This window comes from Musa acuminata, chromosome BXJ2-9 (genome assembly GCF_036884655.1).
Source record: "Musa acuminata AAA Group cultivar baxijiao chromosome BXJ2-9, Cavendish_Baxijiao_AAA, whole genome shotgun sequence".
Taxonomy (NCBI): domain Eukaryota; kingdom Viridiplantae; phylum Streptophyta; class Magnoliopsida; order Zingiberales; family Musaceae; genus Musa; species Musa acuminata.
In genome coordinates, this window is record NC_088346.1 from 44,657,080 (window position 1) to 44,675,867 (window position 18,788).

An 18,788-nucleotide genomic window follows, 5' to 3' on the forward strand; every position below is an offset into this window, starting at 1 on the left:
AATGATAGTTGTCCGTTAATATATTCTATATCATTTATCCCTTCCCTCAGTGTTCTTCAGAACTCTTGTTAAAGGGTCCAGAGTATGACATTTAATTCATTCGACAGACTCATTACCATCCTATCTCTTCGTGGTGTCAAAATGACACAAGTTAGCCGGATAGAGATTGGGTTTTCCCGACTCACATGTCTTGGGCACATTTCGTCTTGCGCTACCGTGACAAATTTCTCTTGGTTCGAATTAGGTTTTCCTAACTTATACGTTTTGAGCACGTTGTGTCATATGCTTCTGCCATAGCGGATTTATTTTGACATGGGTCAAGTTTTTTTAACACATGCCTCGGGACACCTCTGTTGTGGTGGATTTCTCTTAGCACAGGTCAGGCTTTTCCAACTCACACGCTTTAGACGTATTTTATCATGTGCTTCTACTGTGATAGATTTCTTTTAGCGTGAGTCGGATTTTGTCGACTCACATGCCTTGGGAACGTTTTTTCCTATACTTTTGTTATAACAGATTTCTCTTGGCATGGGTCGGGTCTTCTTGATTCACATGACTTAGATATATCTCGCCTTGTCCAGGATAATACACCTCTACTGTGAAGAATTTTTGTTAGTGTGGATCAAATTTTCCTAACTCACATACTTTGGGTATGTTTTGCCTTATGATTCTATCATAACAAATTTCTCTTGGTATGGATCGGGTTTTTTTTAACTCCCATGCCTCGGACACATTTTTCATCGCACTTTCATCGTGGAGGATTTCTTTTGTATGGGTTGGGCTTTCTTCACTTACACACCTCGGGCATATTTTGCCCTGTGCCTTCACCGTGATATATTTCTCTTGGAGCAGGTCAGGTTTTCCTGACTTACACCCCTCGGACACATTTTGTCATGTACTTTTGCTATATTAGATTTCTATTGGCACAAGTTTGGTTTTCCTAACTCACATACCTCAAGCACAATTTACTCTATGCCTCTACCGTGGTGGATTTCTCTTAATGCAAATCGTATTTTTCCAACTCAAATGTCTCTAGCATATTTCGTCCTATGCCTTCACCATGGTAAATTTCTCTTAGTGGCAGATTTTTCTTGATATGGGTCAGGTTTTCCTAACTTGCGCCTTGAGCATATTTTACTCGGTGTCTTCACTTTGGCATATTTCTCTTGGAGCGAGTCAGGTTTTTTGACTCACATGCCTCGATCATGTTTTATCCCGTGCTTCCATTATAGTAAATTTCTCTTAATACTGGTCGGGTTTTCTCGACTTGTATACCTTGGGCACATTTTCTCTTACATTGCCATGATAAATTTTTCTTAGCTTAGGTCTAATTTTTCTAACTTACACACATCTGGCTTTTTTTTGCTATGTGCTTCCCTCATAGTGGATTTCTCTTGGTATAAGTCAGATTTTTTTGACACATACCTCAGGCATATTTTGCCCTGTGCTTTCGCTATAATTGATTTCTCTTAACGTGGATTATGTTTTCTAGACTTACATATCTCAAGCACATTTTGCCCTGTGCCTCTATCGTGAAAGATTTCTCTTGGTGTAAGTCGAGTTTTCCCGACTTACATATCTCAAGCATATTTGACCATGCGCCTCTATCGTGGTTGATTTCTCTTAGCACATGTTAAGTTTTTTTAACTCTTACACCTCGGGTACATTTTATCTTATGCTTCTATCATAGTATATTCCTCTTGATATGGGTTGAGTTTTTTTAATCACATACTTTGAGCACATTCCCTCCTAAGCCTTCGTCATAGTGAGTTTCTCTTAGTGCGGGCCAGGTTTTCCCAACTCAAATGCCTCGGGCATATTTTCCCCTTCGCCTCCATCATGATGGATTTCAAATCCTTCATTCATCGTAGCATGCTTTGAGTCCTTCCTTTGCCATGGAGGATTTTGAGTCCTCCCACCATTGTAGCGAGCTTTAAGTCCACTCTTTGCAGTGATAGATTTCAAGCTCTTCTCCTATCATTGCGGGCTTTAAGTTCTCTCTATATCATAGTAGATTTTCGATCCTCTTTTTGTCGTGGTAGGCTTCAAGTCAACCCTCCATCATGATGGATTTTGAGTCATCCTTTTGCTATCGTGGGCTTCAAGTTCTCCTTCATTTGTATCATATTTCAGATCTTCTTTTCATTGTGGGGGCCTTAAATTCTCCCTTTGGTATGGCGGATTTTGAGTCATTCTCCCATCGTGATGAGCTTCATATCCTTCTTCGTTGATGTTAAATTGGCAGTTATTTCACAACAAATGTAAAACTATTTAATAATATTCTTAATCATCATTTTAATCATAGCCATGATTTTTTCTCTACTTTTATATACATTAGTTAAACTTGTATAGTTTGTAGTAGGGCTCTAGTAGCAACCCAAAACAGTTTAGTAGCCACTTTGTCTCATACATCATAAGATTTTTTAATATATGAACAATGTAATAACCTCTTGGAAAAATCTCCTTTCAACAAAATTTTGAATTTCATAATAGTCAAATTTTTGCATCTCATAATACACATTCTAAATTTACTAAATTAAACTTAGGTGCTTAAACTGTCAACTTTTTTCACTCATGATTAATAAAACAAAACAAACTTAATCCAAAAAAATTTGTTGAACATGTCCCTACGATCGTTTACATAAACATAATAAATGATATAAGATATGAATATAAGAAATCTCTTCACAATAAAGAAATAAGTTAGATCAGAAAAAAAATTATCATACTAGAATGGCGATTATAATTAATATATAAATCTTCATATGAATTGTACTCGAAGATTGACATCAAGATATGATATTTTTCTTTATATACAAACATGTAAAGATTGATAAAATCTTTTATGGCTTTGAATTATTAGATTACATGACTTTATCTAATTAGATAAAATATATTATGAATATGATTAAATTTTGATTATGATTATCAACCAATAGAAAGGAGGTTTAATTAAAATATGATGTATTAGGAGATCACTTTTTATTAGAGGGACTTTATTAATTACTTATTAGAAACCCTCCGCTCTCACCTATAAATAGATAGGATCTCATAAAGATTTAACATAAAATACGAGAATGTAATATGTGATATTATTGAGTAATTATAGATCTTCTCTTATCTCTTCGTGGTGTTATTGAGAGATTATATATCTTCTCTTATCTCTAGTCACTAATCTTTCACTATTACTAATCCTAGTATAAAAAGAAAAAAGATGACGAGTCTAGTTCTCTTTATTGATTAACATTACTATAATTTTTGGATTTGATAATGATGCACTTGTAGATCCGATAAAAACTTTCTAAATAGTATCAAAAGGTACATATCATAAACTTGATAAATCATTATTATTTCAGTTTTTAATATTAAAATTTTTTGTAAACAATAGCATAATTATGAAACAATTAATATTAGAGCTATGTTTTTTGAAATCAAATATATTATAAAAGTATGTCAAATATATTTTATATGTCAAAACTAAAAATTATTTAATAGAGAAATAGGAAAGAGCAAATCTTTTCATAATCTAACACATACTTTCGATATATTATCTCTTTTTCGTGTGTTCCAACAACTACCATTATATAAAAGCTTGAGAGAATCTTTAAAAACTTATAAAAAAGATGGTGCATGAATTACTAAGAAACACCATCTAGAGTAGTTGATAACAAGCCTATGGAGGGTATTTATATCATTTTATCTAAGACAAAAGGATGTCAATACCTGAATGAGATGCACCTTTCTAATGCATGTTTAGTTCATAATGTATCTTTAGATAGTAATGCACATGAAATTGATAAAAAAAACTAAAAATTAGTAAGAAAATAAAACATATAAGGAAGGAAGGTCCAAACATAGAACATTATTTATTTCAATTGAGACCTTCACCACACATCTAATACATTTTGTTTCCCACAAATTTTATTTAGTGAAAACTTCCATTTAACCTAAGTTTTATTCACTTGCAGCAATACTCTCCATGACATTACATCGAAGCTCTCACTTCCGTCTCGTACTTGGGAGTGGAGAGGGCAGTATGAGTTCATTAATATCTCCACTTGCATGCCTTTGAGAGCTAATGTCTTCCCCATGAAATGATCGATTATGGCATTATCGTTGATCTTGATGGAGACCCATTCAAACAATCATAGTTTTTCTAATTTATATATTTTTTGATATTTTTATACCATCCAAACAATCTGTTATTTTCTTCATGTGTTTTCTATTTCTACTAAAACATGATGAATCTACATGATCTCTTTTTACATTTGCACTATTTTTGGGATCAAATCAAAAACTGAGTAAGAAGCACAAATCTTTGCCAAAATCTGTTAGAATTTTTTGGACACCATTTAATTGCACCATTTTGATTAACATATATCACACATTTTCTATTTTGGAAGATTTTTTTTGATGTTTTATGAGTTTTTTCAATATGTAAAATGGAGAATCGAGTGAAATTTATACTTCCAATAGCCTAATTTTTTTTAATTTAATATATTTTTATAAAACAAATGATTATAACATATTTTAACTTATTGCTTTATCAAAATTTATTTCAACTTTGATCCCAAAACTATTTTTGTATTCATGTATTATAATTTTATAAGTCACTGAAAATATATTATCACTAAGCTGCTTTAAAAATACTTTGGATAATTAAAATTTTAGTGTAATTGTTCTTGCCCATAACTATTGTGATATAGGTGGAAATTTATATGATTGAAGATTATGTCCAAATTATTGGCATTTTGAAAACCTTTTTTCTTATTTATCGCGCTTTGTGTTAATTCAATTCTTACTTTCTTTCCATACCTCTCAGAGATAACGTGATACGATCATATTCTCACCGTATGAAATATTTTATTATTATAGGTCTTCTTGTATGTGTCAATTATATAAAAATCTTTACGAAATGAATACAGATTATCATTACTATACCTAGAATATAAAATTCTCAAAATATCGATATAAATTTATTTTCGACTATATATATTGATAATTTTGAATTTTAAAATTTTCTCATCGCCTAGTCTCCATAATTAATTGGTTGGCGTTGATAGTGAGTTGGTGAGAAAAAATTAAAATTTATAATTACTGATATATATGTATATATATATACACGTATGTATGTAATCTTATTTTTTAATCTATTATTCAATGATAGGAAGATTAAAAAAAAAGAAATACATGATAACAAGATTCATGAATATATTATTAATTTGGGAAATTAGAGTGTAGAGAGGCATCTTGATTTTTTTATCCGTTCGTCAAGTATTCTTTAGATTAAAAGAATTTTATAATATAAATATTTAGTAAATCATGTCTCTTGAATTCAAGTGTTGGACAACTAAGAAAAATATATGAAAAGTTTAAATCATTAAAATGAAAATATTAAAATGGATAGGTTGTGTTATGAAAATTATAAAATATTTTAATTCGATAATGCATAATTTTGATGAAAAAAATTGAAGGAGAATTGATCATAATGGTATAAATATATATATGTGATTACAAAAAAAAGAGAGAATTATTAGTATTAAAATCCAAAGAAAAATGAACGCAACCCACACCACAACACAGTCGAAATCTCTTCCTCCCCCCTTTTCTTGGCCTCAAATTATTAATTGAAACCTCAGATTCCAAAACCCTCCCCAATCTCCAACTCTCGAAACGATTGGTCACGGAGACCTCCACGTGGCCCCACCTCCCCTCACACACCCAAACGCCCTCCCTCTCGTTGCTCCCGCTTCGTACCGTTCTTATACACCCACTTCATCAACCATACTTCTAACTGCAAGCATCAGCCTCGATGGCGTACGCAACCCATCCTCTCCTCTCCTCCGCTCTCTTTGGCACCAATCTCCGCCCCAAAACCAAACCCATCCCTTCTCGCAATCCCTTCCTCCTCCCCAGAAGGCCCAGCTCCGTGCAATCATTCCTCGATCGTCACAACAGGAAGAGCCGCCCCGTCCTCCCCCCTTCTCCCACCGCTGCAGCCGCCGCCGCCGCCTTCCTTCTCTCCTCCTCCCTCCCACCTTCCGCTATCGCTGACGACGTCGCTTCGGTTTCGCCTCCCCCCTCGTCGCCTCCCGTCCAGCTGGAGGCTGCCTCCAAGCCCGCTCCCCCCTCCTCCTCGAACCCCTTCTCCCAGTCTCTCCTCACCGCCCCGCGGCCGCAGGCCTCGCCTGACCTCCCCGATGGCACCCAGTGGCGCTACAGCGAGTTCCTTAATGCCGTCAAGAGGGGCAAGGTCGAGCGCGTCCGGTTCAGCAAGGACGGCGGCCTGCTCCAGCTCACGGCCGTCGACGGTCGCCGGGCCGCCGTCGTCGTCCCCAACGACCCTGACCTAATCGACATCCTGGCGATGAACGGCGTGGACATCTCCGTCTCGGAGGGGGACGGCGGCAATGGCCTGTTCAATCTCATCGGGAACCTCATCTTCCCGTTCCTCGCCTTCGCCGGCCTGTTCTTCCTATTCCGCCGGGCCCAGGGCGGGCCCGGTGGCGGCCCGGGTGGGCTCGGCGGGCCGATGGACTTCGGCCGGTCCAAATCCAAGTTCCAGGAGGTCCCCGAGACCGGCGTCACCTTCGCCGATGTCGCTGGGGCTGACCAGGCCAAGCTCGAGCTGCAGGAAGTGGTGGACTTCCTGAAGAACCCGGACAAGTACACGGCTCTTGGGGCGAAGATCCCCAAAGGTTGCCTCTTGGTGGGCCCACCCGGCACCGGCAAAACGCTGCTGGCCCGAGCTGTGGCGGGAGAGGCCGGCGTGCCCTTCTTCTCGTGCGCGGCGTCCGAGTTCGTGGAGCTGTTCGTGGGTGTGGGGGCGTCGAGGGTCCGGGATTTATTCGAAAAAGCGAAGGCTAAGGCACCTTGCATTGTGTTCATCGATGAAATTGATGCGGTGGGAAGGCAGAGGGGGGCCGGGCTTGGCGGTGGCAACGATGAGAGGGAGCAGACCATCAATCAGCTCTTGACAGAGATGGATGGGTTCTCTGGGAACAGTGGGGTGATTGTTTTGGCAGCGACCAACAGGCCGGACGTGCTTGATTCGGCACTGCTACGGCCTGGAAGGTTCGATCGGCAGGTCACAGTGGATAGGCCTGATGTAGCTGGCAGGGTGAAGATCCTACAGGTTAGTTGGTATAATGTGGATACATTGAATCTTTATAATGGGCATTGTTTTAATGGTTTTTGATAATTTTGTACATGTTCTGCAGAATATTAGTTCACAGCAAGATGTTGTTTTGATGCTTTGTTAATGATGGTGTTCATGTTTTTGATAAAATTGCACATGTTTTGCAAAATAATTAGTTCTTAGGTGACTAAGTTGTTTCCATATCATAAAAGTTTGTCTCAAATGAGCTTAAAAATGAACATCTCGAGGAAGAAAAAAGTATATTTTTTGATGAAATCTTGCTTGCTTTTGGGATTCCATCATGCATTATTCCTTCATGAGCTGGTTCGTAGCCAATTCAGTCCATGAAATGGGAGGCTGATCAGAAGTAAATATGGAACAATCGAGACAGTTAAGATTGTAAGTGATCATCATGATGAAGCTTCAGCTACCAGTGCTGCTGATTCTATTTTTATCAAAGTTTTAAATCTTACATGATCGCAAACAGCTAGTGATAAATGAAGATGTAATTTGTTCTATTTTATTTGTGCTGTTACTATTATTTGGCTGATTTGTCCAGGCAGAAATGTCTCTGCTATTTTAAGATATTGATGAATACTAAGTTCTCTATTAATGCTTCGAACAGACACTTATTTGCGTTCATTGTTTTACCTTATGACAAATTTCTAATGTAACTATGTTAAAATATGACTAATTTGTTGTGAGTTTGTACTTTAGCATCACTGCTGCATGCAGGGTTTCTGACCTGCTGTATCAATGGCACTTTCTTTTGTATTTTCAAGTAGAATTTCTAATTTTGGAGTTATATCTATGTGTTTGATGTGAAACTTAAGAATACTTGCTTTGATGCTGCCCTCAAACATAGATTTCTTTTGTTTGGACTAAATGATAAATCACTGATGTGAAGGTTTTTACTGCTTAGGGAGGTTTAGACTTGAGAAGTAGTTAGTAATAATCATCTAGCAAAGCAAGAAATGGATGAAGGAACATGTGCACATTATGTAAAATAAAGTGAGAATCAGAATATAAAAAAAATCAATGTTAGGATTCATTACGGGAATAGTTGGAGATTACTTGAAGACTCTCACCCAACAAGGGGACTCAACAACCTTGAGACTTTATATCGTTAATTATATACTATTATATAAATTTATTAAAGCTTTCCTACTTTCTTGAATTGCACCAAGCCTTGTTTTTAGAACTCATCTTGAGTGACCGTTGAGAATGAACTTGAATACATGACTGTTGCCTCTACTTGAAAGTCTACCTCATTCAAAGATTAAAAGAAAAAAAAGAAACTTGTTGGTACCATACTGGGACTTGGATGTGGGATATAAATGCATCATTAGTTTTAATGATTATTCTTGTACTTTCAAATTTTGATCATATTCCACCATTTTAGTTTTTGTTGTAGCAACTACACTGGAAAATTGTGTGTATATATATGTATAAACAATTTGGTGGATATCTGGCTTAATATTTGGTTATTATAGTTGAAGGCAATTTTTTGCAAACTCTATTTTCGGTGATATTGTAGACGATGCCCTTATCTTACATCTGCTAGGTGTAAATATGTTAAGTCAGCATATCCTTGTGAGTACCTTTGACACTTGAAAAGTTGTAGAGCATAACCAAAGCATTTCTGCATAATGTGAATATGGTCCTTGACCACTGTATAAGTTTGTGGTTTGTTTAGTTGAAGATATAATTTAATCCTTTATGATTTTCCTGAATAATGGATACTAGCCAGTAGATGATACCTGTTGTAGAGTTTTTAAGAACTTTTATTCTATTTCCAGGTTCATTCAAGAGGAAAGGCACTTGCTAAGGATGTAGATTTTGAAAAAATTGCTAGAAGAACCCCGGGATTCACTGGAGCCGACTTGCAAAACCTGATGAATGAAGCAGCTATTCTTGCAGCCAGACGCGACCTTAAAGAAATAAGCAAGGATGAGATCTCAGATGCTCTAGAGAGAATAATTGCAGGGCCCGAAAAGAAAAATGCAGTTGTCTCAGATGAGAAGAAGAAGCTTGTAGCGTACCATGGTATACTGTTGCACGAACTTAGTCTAAACTCTCGCTGCATGCCTTGAGGTCAAAAAAATTGAGAGATCCTGTATGTTCTTTGCAGAGGCTGGACATGCCCTTGTGGGTGCACTCATGCCTGAGTATGATCCGGTTGCCAAGATCTCCATCATCCCTCGAGGTCAAGCTGGTGGGCTTACATTCTTTGCCCCGAGCGAGGAAAGGCTCGAGTCAGGACTTTACAGCAGAAGCTACCTAGAGAATCAAATGGCCGTTGCCCTCGGTGGAAGGTTGGAAAAAGAAGCATGGATATTCCAAACTTTTCCCACTCCTCTCATTTAGATTAAGATTTTATGTACAATTAACATTCTATCACTCATGTATAGCTGCTGCATTTCAGGGTGGCAGAGGAGGTAATTTTTGGGGAAGAGAAAGTCACAACAGGAGCTTCAAATGACTTCATGCAGGTTTCACGAGTGGCAAGACAAATGGTTGAGAGGCTTGGATTCAGCAAAAGAATTGGGCAGGTTGCGATAGGCGGACCTGGTGGTAATCCGTTCTTAGGTCAACAGGTATTTAAACATTAATAATTCGAATAATGTTTCTTAACCTGCATGTTTAGGCTTGCACTGATAATGGCGTGGATGTCGATTTTGACAGATGTCATCTCAAAAGGATTATTCCATGGCAACTGCTGATGTGGTGGATTCTGAGGTTAGAGAGCTTGTGGAGAGGGCTTATGCCAGGGCCAAGCAAATCATTACCACTCACATTGATATCCTTCATAAGCTGGCACAACTTCTCATTGAGAAGGAGACCGTTGATGGAGAGGAGTTCATGAGCCTGTTTATTGATGGCAAAGCAGAATTATATGTTGCATGACCTAACCAATACCCTTAAGTTTTCCCTGTTGTTGAATTATGTTCACAACACATTCAAGGAAAAAAAAAGAAAGAGCAAGTGAATAATTAGATTGACATAGCTATGATGCATTTTGTATATACATCCTATTTTTCTTATCTTGATAATGGAGATTCAGTAAATACTGCTGAGCTATTATGAACTACTGAGCTTCCTTGTTTCATTTTGTGGTCTTTTGATGCATTTTAAAAATCATAATGGAATATTTCTTCTAATGATTATTTGATTGACATGTACATGGTTTTTATCTTTGGCTTTCTTCTCTTTTGAGATTTGGCAATGGAAGACAGAAATAGAGATGGTATTGTTCTTGATATTGTAACATTGTATATGTCCAATTTTGTGCTCAACCTTGTTGCTTTTGTTTTGGTAATATGGGAGTCCTTTTACATGTTTTAGCATTCAAAAAGCAATTTGCTCTGTTTGTGATGTTTTTAGTCTTAACTACTTGCAATTTGCTTAATCTTCTTGTTCTTTCTCTCTCACCATGGCCAAGGGGAGACATTTTTCCTATAAGTGGCTGCACCAAAAATATTGGTCTGAACTTTATGATACCAGGTTTTTTTTTTTTTACCAATTTAACTTAAGATGAACAAATCTATCACTGAATATTTTGTGTTACTGATATGTCATACTTGCTAAAAATTCTTCTACAGTGCACAAGAAAATAATGACAACTAGGATATTATAATTTACAATTTTTAAGTTTAGTTTTGGTTGTATATTTTTATTCAATGAAGTGGATCAAACTTGAGTTCCTTGTATTGTTTCCATAATTTTTACTCACATTAGACTATAATGTTGATCTTTTGGTGATGATGTTTTCTTCTTTGCAAAGATAAAGAAGTTATTTGAGTTTAGGATCTTATGATAATTTAACATAATTATATTTAGTTATTGATTTGATAATGATATTATCAAATACAATTAATACAATAACAATAACAAAACTGTAAATTTTAATTATTTAAGATAGGCAAATACAATTAATAAATTTTATATTTATAAATATAATTACTAAAATAAAGGTAGTTCCAAATATTACCAAACTGTTAATAACAAGTGCTGAACTTTTCCTAAACAAAAGCAGTCATCCAAAACATAGATCTTTTTCGAAGGAGAGTTGGTACAAAAAGATACTGCTCTGAGGTTGTGTTCCTCCCTGTCCTTTCTCCTATTTCACTTCCCTCTCCCTTAGAGCTTTCTCCTACCTTGCCTCGCCTGCACCAGACGCGGTAGGCTGTTGCTCCATGTCGAGGCTCTTCCACCACAATAGCACAAAAAAACCGAGCTCAGCGGCCACCACTCATCCATGATAAAAATCTCTTTGATCTTGTTATCTTCTGCCTTGATCAGCTTCACAAACCTGACATCCACAAAAGTGTTGCGTTGATCAGCGTTTGCACCCACCACCTCCTATGCCACAGATAGAAGCAGCACCTTTAAAGCTTTTGCTGATGATAAATTAATTATAATCATTCACCGGTTTATGTTAGATACGGAGGATTAGAAATGATGTCTTACAAAATTTCTCTTTTAGTTCTTTTGTTTACTTTTTTTTTTATTTAGTTCTGAATTATGATATTGTTTACCTCTCAAAATACTCATTGAAAAAATATACAGTAAAAAAATATAGAGATGATGATGATTTGGGCCTTATTCTCATGCATGATATTGGTAATCTTTTATTTGCTAGTTAATAGATGGCTCAATAAAAAAAAATATATCTTTTTTTCATGAAATTATAGATGGATCCATGCTGGTCTGTAAGCTGAGATGAAGCATGTTATTATTGAATCCAATTCTAAAACCTTAATCAATTCCGAAAAGAGAGTTAATTTATGTCTGAGAACATATATATATATATATATATATATATATATATATATATATATATATATATATATATATATATATATATATATATATATATATAAACTTAAGTGGTAATGGTCCAAGTGCTTAGTAAACAATAGATGAAAATTATATTTTAAATATGTATTGGTGCTTCATAAAATTGTATTTCAAAAGTTAATTTAATATTATATGATAAATATATCATTATAATATTTATTCAAAATAAATAAATAATTTTTTATTTAAATTAATAAGTCTCACACACACAGTGTTCAGATTTTTATATGTATTTTTGGATAAGAATTATGGCGGGCGAGCGTTGTACTCGAACGACTCCCAGCCATTCAATTCTACTCCACCAAGTCCACATCACGACCTTTTCCCGTCCTTATCCTTTTCACCAGAAGCAGACCGGTCACATGACTGGTTCAGCTTTTGCCACGCGGCACAATTTCGACCATGTTTTCTTCTTCTGCCGTACTCCGTAGTCCGTCGTCATATGGCGGCCACTTGTCTGCGTCCATCAGTATGTAGTATTTAGATCCGCCATCTCCCGCCGCATCGATGAAGGCAGCAGTTCCTCTCATGGCATCTGCAACGGACTACGAAGTCGCTGCCTCGCAGCAACAGAGTGACATATTTCTCATCGTTTCTCTCATCATCGTCGTCTCTTCTGCCGTCTTCTTATTGAGATGGACGAGGAGACAAGGCAGCCCACCCCTGCCTCCGGGACCCGTCGGCCTGCCGCTCCTCGGCAGCCTTCTCTCCCTCGAACCCGACCTGCACCGCTACTTCGCCCGCCTCGCCCGCGCCTACGGCCCCGTCTTCAGCCTCCGTCTCGGGACCAGGCTCTGCGTCGTCCTCTCCTCTCCGGCCGCCGTCCGGGAGGCGCTCAAGGACCACGATGTCATCTTCGCCAACCGTGATCCCCCGGCCACCGCCGTCCCGGGAACACAGCATGGTTTGCTCTGGAGCCCCCATGGCACTCTCTGGCTCACGCTCCGCAAGGTGACCGTGCGGGAGTTCATCGGCGGCGGCGGCCGCAACGAGGCTGTCCGCTCGCTGCTGCGGCGCGAGGTGCGGCGAGCCATCGCTCGCCTTCGTGCCCGCGAGGGGGAGCCGGTGGAGGTGTGGGAGCTGGTCTTCTCGACGGCACTCAACGTGTTGACGAGCATGCTGTGGGGGGAGCTGTCGGAAGACGGCGATGTGTCAATGAAGTTCCGGGCGGTGGTGGAGGGAGTCTTAGAGTTGCTGGCGGCGCCCAATGTGTCGGACTTCTTTCCGGTGCTGGCGGCGCTGGATTTGCAGGGGATGGGGAGACGGATGAAGCGGTTGTGGGATCGTTACGATGTGCTCTGGAAAAAGTTTGTGGAGGAGAGTGGGAGAAGGGGTGAAGAGGATGAGGGAAAGGGTGGTAAGGCCTTCTTGCAGGTGATGGTGGAGGTTTTAGAGAGAAGAGATCAGAAGGACCCACTCACCATGGATCATGTCAAGGCACTGTTTTTGGTATTGTTTCATCTTTCCACACCTGCAACTATTGGTAACACAAATATTCAAGCATTTTCCTTTCTGATCAACGTAGGGTAGCTCTTCTTTTCTTTTTCTTGTTTTTCTGAGTCAATTTTTATTATTATATTAACTTAAAATACTTAAATTAAAATTAATAATCATATATTTATTAGATCCTTTAAAAAAAAAAAAGTACGCAAGATAAATCTTCGTCGTGAAGAGCATGAATGATGTAGCTGAAAGGAAGTAATTTTCATGAAATATATACCTGTTTCTACGAACAAATGCATGGATGATATCAATTAACTGAATTCACAGGAACTCATACTTGGTGGGACGGACACCACTCCGACTACGATAGAGTGGGCGATGGCGGAACTGATGCGCAACCCTGACATCATGAGGAAGATCCAAGACGAGCTCGACGCAGTGGTGGGGAAGGAAAGAGCATTGGAAGACTCGGACGTGCCCAAGCTGGAGTACCTTCGTGCAGTCACGAAAGAGACACTACGGTTACACCCAGTGGCTCCGCTCCTCCTTCCTCGCTCGCCGACCTCACCTTGCACCGTGGGCGGATACACCATTCCCAAGGGCTCCAAGGTCTTCGTAAACGTTTGGATGATTCAAAGAGACGCCGCCATTTGGGGGGAGGATGCTATGGAGTTCAGGCCGGAGAGGTTTCTGGCAGCTGCAGATGACAAGTACGAGTTCCGTGGCACTAACTTCGCTTATCTGCCATTTGGATCAGGGAGGAGGATGTGTGTTGGGATCTCTCTAGCAGAAAAGATGGTGACGCACATGTTGGCTTCCTTCCTGCATTCCTTTCGCTGGCAACTTCCAGAGGGGGAGAAGCTTAAGCTCGGTGAGAGGTTTGGAATTGCGTTGAGGAAGGCTGAACCACTTGTTCTTGTTCCAACCACGAGATTTGATGATCCAGATCTCTATAGTTAACTCAAAGGGAGAAATATTCCATGGCACGTAAAATGTTGTATCTCAAGACTCATTGTAATATTTTGGCTGTTGGCATCTGATTCCATGCAATCTGCTCAATTATCTATGGTCAGTGTAATTTTCTCTGTGAAAGTAAACTATTTATGAGGTCATGCAATTTTTTTTCTTTTTCCTAAAAATTTTTTGTTCTACAGTCAATCCAAGGTAATTTTTGTATATTCAATTAGAATATTTTATATATGATTACTAAATTAGAATCTTCTATAGCTTTGTAAAGAGACCCAGTAATTACTGTCTCTTTGATTCATGGAAGAAAGCTTTTTTAAGATATTGATTTATAATTAAATGGGAATGATTTAATTATATGATGTGACTAACTTAATGTTTATATTGATTTCAGGATTTTTTAGACTCTAATTTGACATTAAAAACCTCCTCAGATTTCCTTTTGAAAATAATAAAAATAATATATTTATCTTTCTAATTTGAGTTGAAGTGAACATATCTCAAATGATGATTACAATGATTTATGGTCACACATATTTTTACATCTACCTTAAGACAAACTATTTATTGTAGGGTATATTGAAACTATTGGTTTTGGAATAGAATAAACTATTGGTTGTTAGAATAGCAAATGGCCAATTTGCTATTCTAACAAACAAATAAACATATATTTATTTTAAATATAAAAAAATTATCCTTTCCAAAAATTAAATAATAACTAGTTGGGGTTATTTTGGGAAAAGAAATCCTATAAAATCTATAAATACCTCCAAACTTCTCAGTCTTCCTCACACCAATTCATCAAGCAATCATAACTCTCTTTAATTGTAATCTTCTTTGCAATGGCAATTTCTCCCTCTCCTAAGCTCTACCTCAAATTCAATAACAAGTGAAAGTTCAATGCATCAAACCTCAACATTTATGATCGAGGATAATTTCGAAGGTCTGATTGTACTTACTCAAGAAAGCTAACATTTCACTATAAAATAAGAGGAAGATGATCCAAAATTATGATGGCTTGTTTTATTTAGGTGAAGATGTGAGTTGATTGTGATGATAAGTCGACTTTGTAATATGTAGATAAATACTTGATCTCATATGGACTTAATCATGGTTCGGTTTGAAACTGGAATCATCAATTCCAAAATTATCGATTTGATGGATTTTTTTTTTATAAAATATAGATGGATTGGTAAACTGTTGGGCTCAATGATGACCATATTTAGGAGTATTTTAATTATTTTATAAATAAAAATATAAAAAAATTTGAACAAAAAAAAGAAGATTTGCCCTTTCCAACAACCACATCTAGTTTTAAAGGTATTTAAAAAAAATTAAAACTCTATAAATACTCCTTCAAATCTCTTATATTTTCTCACACCTTGATCATACACTCATTCAAGTTTGAGCGCTCTTAAACTCTTTTTGTTACGGTAAAAAAAATAAATTTATTTATTATTGTTAAGAGGTTTTAAATCCCACCACATAAGTTCCTCGTACCACTGTTACTCACAAATTATATAATCTTCATAAAAAATTTTCGAGCTTGGGATGATCATGTTTTCATTTGTACTTATATTTAGAGTGATCACTAACAAATGCATTCCTACTCACTTGTTATTGGATAGGTAATGATTGGATCATGTAAAAACATATTATTGCTTTTAGAGTTTTAGAAGAACGACAAATAACCAATAATATTTATAGAATGATAAAAATAATTTTCAAAGAATATTATTTGATTTTAAAAAAATTTCAATTGGTTTTGATAATCAGTCGACAAATATAGTTTTTATTCTAGAATTATAAGTAGTTTATCAAATTGCTTTTGATGGTATCTTTTTCCATGTTAAATGTGTTTATCATATTTTGAATTTATGTGTACAAGATGGACATAGATCTTTTGAAAAATTTCTTTCGCAAGCTATTGCATTCTTGTGGGGTCATCCATAATTAATGAAAGAATGAGACAGAAAATTCCATATATGAATTGTCAAAGAATCTTTTGAATATAAAGAACTATTATGTATTTTCATTGAAAATAATATTAGATAAGTTTGTTTATATCAATAGCATTGGAATGTATGTGAAAAAATTTTAAAAAAAATTAATAGTTTTTAATAATGTAGTGTTTATTATCCTATTACATATATTTTTAGTTGTTTGTATTAATATTATTGATGTATTAGAAGAATATAAAAATGATGATTATTTAAAAATAACAATAATAACTATAAAATTAAAATGGATAAATTATTTTCTTAAAGTTTCAGTAGTTTATTTAGTTGCATGTGTTTTTTATTCTCGTATTAGATTAGATGGCTTAGGTGATTATTTATCAATTTATTATGAAAGTTTAAGAGTAGATATTAATATTTGTTATCAAATTAGAGATATTAAAAAATTAGTCAATAACTTATAAATGACCATTATAGTGCTAATTATAGTAAAGAACAAGTTAGTAGGGGTAGTAAGTCTTTAAGTGAGAAAAAATATTAGTATAAAGATTAAAAAAAAATCAAGGGATCCTAAAATATGGTAGACTTGATATGGACACGCAACCTACCATATCTTTTCAAGTGTGGACGTGATTATGAGCTTTGTCACCATGGCTTATCATGTACACATCGACTCTTGCATTTGATTTGCTACCTGCACGAAGAAAAATCTTAGCAACGTAAGCAATTTGTCATAAAAATAAGATTATTTTTATAATTAAAATTCTCTAATATCCTAGTTCTTAAATTTAAAATTTTATATTAAAATTTTTATAATTAGACCTATCTCGGTCTTTAAACTTAAAAAATTTATATTAAAATTCCTATGATTATGAAAGTAAAATATTTAACCTCATTTATCCTAACATCATCCGTTTTATCGACGAAAGATATAGCTTGAGTCAAAATTATTTTTATGTCCATCGTTTTTGTGTCATTCATGACATCGATAAAGTCTACCGCTGCATCGTTCTCACCTACCACCATCACAATAATCACCCATAATGTCATGTTGTCTATCATTTTTGTATTATTTATGTACGTGTTGTCACATGCTATATTTTTCATCAGTAAAACCGAATAAATGAGGTTAAATATTTCACTTTCATACCTATAGAGATTTCTATATAATTTTTTTAAGTTTAAGTACCTAAAACGTTTAATTATAGAGATTTTAATATATATTTTTTAAATATAATGATCGATATACTAAAGAAGTCTAATCGAATTAAAAATAATACCAGTGGTTCATAATGATGTTTAATCTTCCTTTACATCATTATAATCATACCAGTGGTCACGCCATCGAAGAGCTATAATAAGTTGATGTATTAGTTAGCACATGGATGAGAAATAATATTAAATTTGAAAGGTGATGGTTCAAACTTAATAAATTAATTATTTTATTAAGTTAGATATATGACATGTTATTATTGAGAACGTTATAAGTTTTTAAGTGAGTAAGATTAAATAATCGATTCATGATAATTAGAACGATGATCACTATTTTATATTTGTGGCACCGACTCAAAAGATTAATAGAATAGTTATTCCATTAGAGCCACACGATCCAACATGCAAAACTGATAAGATAATTATTGGGTCCATGGATTCGTCCATGAGCTGTTCGACAAAAGGAACAAATCGGATTGTGCTGTCAACTTGGATTCACGTGTTAGCTCTGTGTCCGATGATTCAGGTTGGACAAATTAATCCAAGTATGTATGCAATCCATGAGATGGAATCACAGCCTGGCGATGTGCTTGGACTGTTCCCAGACTCATCTTTCAACTCTTCGACACAGTAACTATCGAATCCTATTGATTGCACCGTCAACTTCTATCTCCTTCTGGTCCAAACCCACGCTTTTCAGGGTTCACATTGGCCAAATCAAAGTTTAGATAAGACTCATATTATTCAATGACATGATTGAGGGCTGCTATTCTTTTCTGGTGCTTTGGTTTCCTGTGCTGATGGGTCAAACTTGATCGTCCATCTAATGGGGACAAAACAGACGAGCTCCTTTTGTGTCTTGTCTTTGTGGTCTTGAGCATTGATATCTATCTCATGCTGAAACTGAAGATAGGGGCTTTGAAGGATTGTTGATCTCCAAGTAAGGGTGTTAAGAAAATTTATAGATATACCGTCCATTATGTAGAGTCTTTTGTGAGTGAGAGAATATATTTGTGTGTGAAAGAGTTCTTCCAGCATCCTCTTATTCTTATCGTATGAGAAGGTAATTCTCGTAAGAACATCATCAGCATTATTCTACGTTTTGATTTGATAGTATTTAGATGAGTTGGAGAGAGCAGAGTAACTTCTTCCGATACCATCTCTCATGCTAACGTAATTTGTTTAGGCACCATAGTGTTTTTTTATTTATC

General features: G+C 36.2%; 2 protein-coding genes across 2 annotated transcripts; both read left to right on the plus strand.

Annotated features, from left to right (window-relative positions):
• The first annotated feature begins 5,788 nt into the window (after positions 1-5,788).
• Positions 5,789-10,226, plus strand: LOC135623569 (ATP-dependent zinc metalloprotease FTSH, chloroplastic-like). The gene is made up of 5 exons (XM_065126695.1): positions 5,789-7,135; positions 8,938-9,184; positions 9,270-9,453; positions 9,564-9,735; positions 9,824-10,226. The coding sequence occupies exons 1-5, from the start codon at positions 5,813-5,815 to the stop codon at positions 10,043-10,045; spliced, it is 2,148 nt and encodes a 715-aa protein (XP_064982767.1). The 5' UTR covers positions 5,789-5,812; the 3' UTR covers positions 10,046-10,226.
• Positions 10,227-12,456: 2,230 nt separating this feature from the next.
• LOC135623570 (geraniol 8-hydroxylase-like) lies at positions 12,457-14,558 on the plus strand. Its single transcript, XM_065126696.1, has 2 exons — positions 12,457-13,447; positions 13,769-14,558. The coding sequence occupies exons 1-2, from the start codon at positions 12,506-12,508 to the stop codon at positions 14,399-14,401; spliced, it is 1,575 nt and encodes a 524-aa protein (XP_064982768.1). The 5' UTR covers positions 12,457-12,505; the 3' UTR covers positions 14,402-14,558.
• Positions 14,559-18,788: the final 4,230 nt, after the last annotated feature.

Excerpts from the sequence above, each read along its gene's own strand:
- LOC135623570 (XM_065126696.1), top strand. The coding sequence starts at position 12,506 with ATGAAGGCAGCAGTTCCTCTCATGGCATCTGCAACGGACTACGAAGTC. Across the intron at positions 13,448-13,768 it reads ATGTCAAGGCACTGTTTTTG|GAACTCATACTTGGTGGGAC; the intron begins GTATTGTTTCAT and ends CTGAATTCACAG.
- LOC135623569 (XM_065126695.1), top strand. The coding sequence starts at position 5,813 with ATGGCGTACGCAACCCATCCTCTCCTCTCCTCCGCTCTCTTTGGCACC. Across the intron at positions 9,185-9,269 it reads GAAGCTTGTAGCGTACCATG|AGGCTGGACATGCCCTTGTG; the intron begins GTATACTGTTGC and ends TGTTCTTTGCAG. Across the intron at positions 9,736-9,823 it reads ATCCGTTCTTAGGTCAACAG|ATGTCATCTCAAAAGGATTA; the intron begins GTATTTAAACAT and ends CGATTTTGACAG.